At 35.2% G+C, this 6,463-nt stretch overlaps 2 protein-coding genes across 2 annotated transcripts in view; one reads left to right on the top strand and one right to left on the bottom strand.

Moving 5' to 3' along the window:
- The window catches only part of LOC106318254 (protein NUCLEAR FUSION DEFECTIVE 4-like), a 20,215-nt gene extending 18,983 nt beyond the window's left edge, over window positions 1-1,232 (top strand). Inside the window, exon 3 of the mRNA XM_013756151.1 lies at window positions 592-1,232. Within this exon, the coding sequence (XP_013611605.1) occupies window positions 592-1,063 (472 nt within the window). The 3' untranslated portion in view covers window positions 1,064-1,232. The remainder of the gene's footprint in view (window positions 1-591) is intronic.
- A 314-nt stretch (window positions 1,233-1,546) lies between these two features.
- Window positions 1,547-2,933, bottom strand: LOC106318256. The gene is made up of 3 exons (XM_013756152.1): window positions 2,686-2,933; window positions 2,105-2,600; window positions 1,547-2,021 (listed from the first exon to the last, which is right to left on the bottom strand). The coding sequence occupies exons 1-3, from the start codon at window positions 2,834-2,836 to the stop codon at window positions 1,679-1,681; spliced, it is 990 nt and encodes a 329-aa protein (XP_013611606.1). The 5' UTR covers window positions 2,837-2,933; the 3' UTR covers window positions 1,547-1,678.
- Window positions 2,934-6,463: the final 3,530 nt, after the last annotated feature.

Genomic DNA, 6,463 nt, shown 5'->3' with positions numbered 1-6,463 from the left:
TTAGATTTTTATTTATATGATTTTGTAATCATTTTTATTTTGTCATAACAAAAATTTTAAACCATGGATCGCAAAATTTGAATGTTAGACTTTTAACACTTTTAGTAATTTATAGTCATTTTTATCAAAATATAACATATAAAGAAAAATCAAAATTTCTTATAATATGGTTATTGTGATTTTTTAAATTATTTTAATAGTTAAAAATTAAACAAATTTGATAGAAGATACATTATTTTTTTATCAGATCTTTATTATTCAAAATCATTAATTGTCATATATATTTTAGCCACATTAGGCAATTCCGTAATCTTTATTTAAGGAAATAATAAATGACATTAATAATGAATTTATGGTTAGTTTAATAAAAAGCTTATTATATAATTAGATGGACCAACATATTTCTCTAATACTTCTAAGAATCATCCTAGTGATGACACGTGGCTACAAAAAGAAGTTGTAATGTTTCACAAATAATATATATAGGGGATTATCAGCGTTTGATCAAAAAAAAAAAAAGATCAATATCAGCGTGCTGATTTAATAACTTTACTGAGCAAATAGTGTGAATTGTACTCTTGATTTTTATAGGAAAGCTGGAACACCAAGACCACTATGGAACGCAGCATCTCAAATCCTCATGGCTGTAGGGTATCTACTAATGGCTTTAGCTGTGCCCAATTCACTTTACATCGGTTCAATGGTGGTCGGAGTTTGTTATGGTGTCCGTCTAGCTATTACCGTACCCACAGCATCAGAACTCTTTGGTCTCAAATACTATGGTCTCATCTACAACATCTTAGTACTTAACTTGCCACTCGGCTCGTTCCTCTTCTCTGGTCTTCTCGCTGGGTTCCTCTACGATGCAGAGGCTACACCAACTCCTGGTGGGGGCAACACTTGCGTCGGAGCTCATTGTTACCGTCTCATCTTCTTGGTGATGGCTTTAGCTTCTATTATTGGAGTCGGTTTAGATATTCTGTTGGCTTATAGGACAAAGGAGATTTATGCTAAGATTCATGCTAGCAAAAAGGCCAAAAGTTCTGGTAGTGACCTTAGTTAATAATTGTTTCGATCTGGTTAGATTGCACTAGATTGTTCATCACGATTTTTTAGTGAGATACTGATGTTTTTACATGAAAAAATATTGGTTTCATATTCATGATACAATGTTGTACTTGTAGTCAAGAGTCACCGCACAACAGCGTAAACTTTTCAAGATTTTGTTCATATATTTTGTTATACAATTGAATGAGATTTTACTATTACCAATTCTAGTTATTTACTATTTCTTTTTACAAGAAAAGAAAAAGGTACTGTGCGGTTAATATGGTCTGGACGTAAGAAATGAAAATAACAACAAGCTCTGAAAACTTTCTAAAAAAAGAGTTCTGAAAACTGAAAAGACATGGCTTAAATAGACAGAGTACGTAACAACATTAGAAGAAGAGTTTTGTTTAAGCAAAGACATGGCTTAATACCTTCGACAGTTGGCGCCGTCTGGGAAATAGTTTGTGTTTGTTCATATTACTAGAAGGGCATACAATAGTTCATAAACTCTATGAATCCAAGTGTAGATTTTTCATAGGAGGTGTTAGTTACAAAAGGACCTAAGAACATTGGGAAAAGAAGAAAGTGTAGAGTATTTAAATAAGAAATAAATAAAAAAACACTGAAATCACTTGCAGACTGTGAATTTGCAAGTCCCCGAGTTAGCCTTGATGAAACGGATAGCTGTCATGAGAACATCATGCTGCGAGTTCCCAAGGAGAGCCATATTTGTATATGTGATCACAGCGACGGAGTTATAAGGAAAGCCAAGAGAGTTGTATGAATTGAGTAATGCAGTTGTTGCTTCCCTAAGGAGAGTCTTGTAGGCTTCTCCTCTCCCTTTAAGCGCTTCCCGTACAGTCATATCATTACCATATCTCCTCCCGGCTACTAGTCCAAACGCGACCGCGACCTTCGTGTCTGGACCTATCACCTTCCAGTAGCATCTGTACTCAGGTCTTATCCATAACCTGTGTAAGTCACAAAGCCAAAATGTTACGTAATTTAGATAGGTTGGCCAATTTTGATGTGTGTAAAAAGCAAGAAAGCTCACTTGTGAGAACAAGCTGAGGGATCTACAAATGGAACTGGAGGGATTGGAGGAAAAGGTGGAAGCTTAAATTGAGGTGGCGATGTAGCTGGAGGAGGACTCATGGCCGGGGCCTTAGGAGAAGGTAAGACCGGGACTTGAGCAATTGGAGGCAAAGGTGGAAGCTTAGCCTGAGGAGGAGGCATGACCGGAGCCGGTGGTGGTTTAGGACAAGAAGACATTGGCTGAACCGGCTGAGCAAGAAGGGCATCCACAACGAACGTTTCAATCCCAAAGAAACTAAACAATAGTTTAAGTTTCTGCGCAGGACCTGAAGCGATGCTGCAACTACTACTTGAGCCTTGTTGAGCTCCATTGTCTGAAACCTGAGCATAACAGTTGGTTAGATCCGGTGTCCCGTCGAATCTCATCACATATCCTCCAAGCCAGTTAGTGGTCTCTTTTCTTGACATGTAGACTTGTCCATTTTCATCCAAACATGTGACACTAACCTTGATTCCTGCAAGGAATCAACAACACAATCCTAACGAAAAAGCAGAGATACAGCGAAACACAAAGTGTATACAAATGTCATTCTTACTTACCGGAGACGGGAAAATCGAACAAAGATTTCTCTCCATCCTTGCACTGGTCACAAAATACCGTGCCAGTGACCGTGGCATATCCGGTAACTCCATTCACAGTTAAGCATAGAATAAGAAAGGCCACAAAGAGGATACTATGATTTGAATCCATTTGATATCTCAGAACTATAAGCAATAAAGAAGAAGAAGAAGAAGAGAATAGTATGAGAAGTTATTGAAGTCTATAAGATGAAAAAGTGTAAATAAAAAGGAAATCATCACTTCTTCTCCAACCTTCAACTGCTAAAATATTAAATGAGGTTGTTGACAATGACAAGAAAAAAACTTTAGTGTATGGTCTGAACATTAGAGTATTCGTACGACTCAAGAAAATTAATGTTTCTGCCTCCAAGATTTGTAATGGATTATTAATTATCTCCCTAACCTTTTGTGCTGAGCAATAAATATTTCATTCTTTAAGTTTGTTTTTTAAATGGGTTTTGGGTTATAGTTATTGGTTTCGAAGGTATTGGTTCTACGCAGTTAATACTATCAAGACTTTGTATGAACATAGTTGTGTTGAGCTGTAACTAATGTGAACACAGTTCCACACACAACACGTGAAGTGTGAAATAAAATAAAAAGAAGAAAGTTTTACTCGACGTGTGCTGTTCCTGAACCATTCTTCTTGCAGTCTCTCGGAGATGTTCGGCTACTTTCTTGATTTAAGAAAAGAGGTTTTGTAATGTAGGAAAGTCATGCATTTGAATCTGTTACGTACGAATTAAAAAGATTGTTTTGTTATAGTATGTCGAAAGGACATTAATGCTTCTTCCATGATGGAATTAAACAAGTATTGGTGTCTCAAGTTTATTAGGTCGAGGAAATACAAACATACAAATACAGTTTATCCATGACAGTACCGGTGATGGATGTCACAGTACCGGTGATGGATGTCAACAACATTTTGGCATAAACATCCGTCGATCAAACTGTCTAGACGCCAGACGGCCGAATAATATATCTCACGGATACCTATTTTTTGTGTAAAATTAATACTGTATAATATAAGAACATGTTATAATCGAGTATCAAATTCCATTTCCAGTTAATTGACTAGGAGTTAGGAGTAGATCATCTAACACAATTTAAAAGCACTTGGTGATGTATATTGAGTCTGAAATTGACGTGTTCAAGATGAAAGCATGAATTCGGTGGTGTGTTATTTGAAAACGTTTATGAAGAGATCAAAGGTTGATTACAAGACCAAAATATTGAAACGAAACTTGAGAATTGGTGTTTTGTTAAATCTGAAATCGGCGTATTCAAGATGAAAGCATGAATTCGGTGGTGTGTTATTTGAAAACGTTTATGAAGAGATCAAAGGTTGATTACAAGACCAAAATATTGAAACTTTAAGAGAACTATAAACTCGGCAAGAAAAATGTAAAGCTATATTTATAAGTAAATCTGCCGACTTCATTCCTCATCTCCTAAGCTGGCTTGGCTTTTCTCGACTTTGTTTTCTCCGAATTAGGCCGAGTTTGTTTACACTATTTGGCCTCGTCAATCGACATAGTCCATCACCAACAACACATCAACCAAGGATTCTGCCATTGGTTTTTCAAATTATTTACAAGAAAATGTCATTACATTTTTTAGAATTTATTTAATTACTTTCACCAACAATATATTCAACCAATCCGAATCTACTATTTCTATATCTAACAGTACATACAACGATATCTAACCATAGTCAATTTTAAAATTAATTGCTTACCAATGATGTCAAGATCGAACCGTAAAAATCATTATCAATATATTATACGTACAAAGATGGTAACAACTTAATTAATATGAAGATCTAACCTAATTTATTTTTTGGCTTTCACGTTTAACAATCTATTATTATAAATATAACCTTTTCTTTTGGTTACACAAATGTAACCTTTATACAAACAGTTAAATTACAGCTGCTTGGTGTTAAAAGAGGTACAGCTGTACTACCCGCCACCCGGGTTCGAGCCTTGGCCACAACGGATTTAACATCCCTTCCGTTGGGGCGCTGGACCCCTTTCGGAGGGATAGTTGGGAATGTGGCTGCCCAGATACCAGAGTTATCAAAAAAAAAAACAATTAAATTACACAATGTTTACAAATATAATCCTAACTTTGTAAGAAAATAATGATATTAATAATAAGTAATATTTTTGTAGGAATAATCAAGATAATATTATAAGAATGATATAGTTCCATTACTGTTTTAGATTGTTATTTTATCTTCTAATTTATACAAAATGTTTTTTTTTAAGTTATAGAATTTTCAAAGACCTTTCTAATACAGCCAAAAATTAAATATAAATAGTCAACTGTAAGTAATGGAAAAGTCTATCTTTATTCATAACATATAGGTTCCTTATATAGGAGATTACACTGTCATAGATAAATAGAACGATTACAAATCATAATCTCTTGGTTATGAGTCATCCACAATCTGGTTCATAACACTCCTCTTTGGATGTCATAACCATTTAGAGCTTGTAATGTGCTTTAATGTTGCCTCATTAAAACCTTCCCAGGAAAACTCAATTGGGACAAAACCATGGTAAAGGAAAAAGAGTACAACACACATTACTCCCTCTGATTTGGACACTACTGAGAGGTCTCCAATTTTCTGCAATCTGTGGGTGATGAAGATCTTAGGCAGAATATGCTTCGTCCTCGAACATGATAGTTGGTTCTTCTTTACCATCGGTCATGCCACAATCTGATCGAACATATTGAGTCATCTACTTCAAATACACACACGAAATCTTGGATGATGTTGCTGTGATATGCATGTACCAACATGTGTAAAACATAACCTGTCTGAAAACAAATTAACAAAACCAAATAACCCCTCTTTGGGCTGGTTAGTATAACATAAACCAAAAGCAAAGGCTTCTTCATCGTCCTTCTTATGGACTTCTTTATCGTCCACCTTCGGACTGAATGGATCAGTGTCCAAAACAAGTGATCTCACGCCCATGTACTAGATAATGGGTGAGACTAATCTATATTAAATCTCTTGAGTACCCTTTTCTGTATATACTATTTGATGCACAAGGATTTCATTGTTAATGTACTCAAGCTGTAATCCCAAACAAAACTTTATTTTCCAAGATATTTCATCTCAAACTCTTTCTTGAGATATTCAACTATTTGGAAAATTGTATCCAGAGGTTCCTAGGATATTCAGATCATATACTATGATGATTATCAATATTGTTCTCGAGAACTTGCTGTACTTTCAGCTCAATACCCTCTAGTACTTTCATTATCCAGTGGACCATATAAATACACAGTCACTACATCAACTTGCTGCAAGTCTAATTTTCTCTCTTATATAGCCAGACTTATGAGAAATCTAAAAGTAGTTGCATCCACCACATGGGAGTATGTCTCCTCATAATCTATTACTGGTCTTTGTGAGAATCCTTGTGCAACATCAGCTTTATATCTCACGATTTCTATTCCTCACAAGACCCATTTATATCCACTGGTTTTAACATCATATGGCGTTTTAATCATATGTCCAAATACGCCTTTCTTCTTTAAACTATTTAACCCCACGTTTTCATTCAATCCAATTTGTTATACGAGTGCGCACTCTTATACTAACGTGGGTTCATGATCTTCGCTTATATTCATAAATTCAAGTGCTACCTTGTATGCAAATAAATCATCTTATGTCGACATTCCTTATTGGTTCCATTATGTTCCAGACATGATATAATCGATTGAGATTCATTATTATCAG

This window comes from Brassica oleracea, chromosome C9 (assembly GCF_000695525.1).
Source record: "Brassica oleracea var. oleracea cultivar TO1000 chromosome C9, BOL, whole genome shotgun sequence".
Lineage (NCBI taxonomy): Eukaryota > Viridiplantae > Streptophyta > Magnoliopsida > Brassicales > Brassicaceae > Brassica > Brassica oleracea.
Note: the sequence above shows the minus strand (reverse complement) of the source record. Positions and strands in the feature narration are given on the sequence as shown.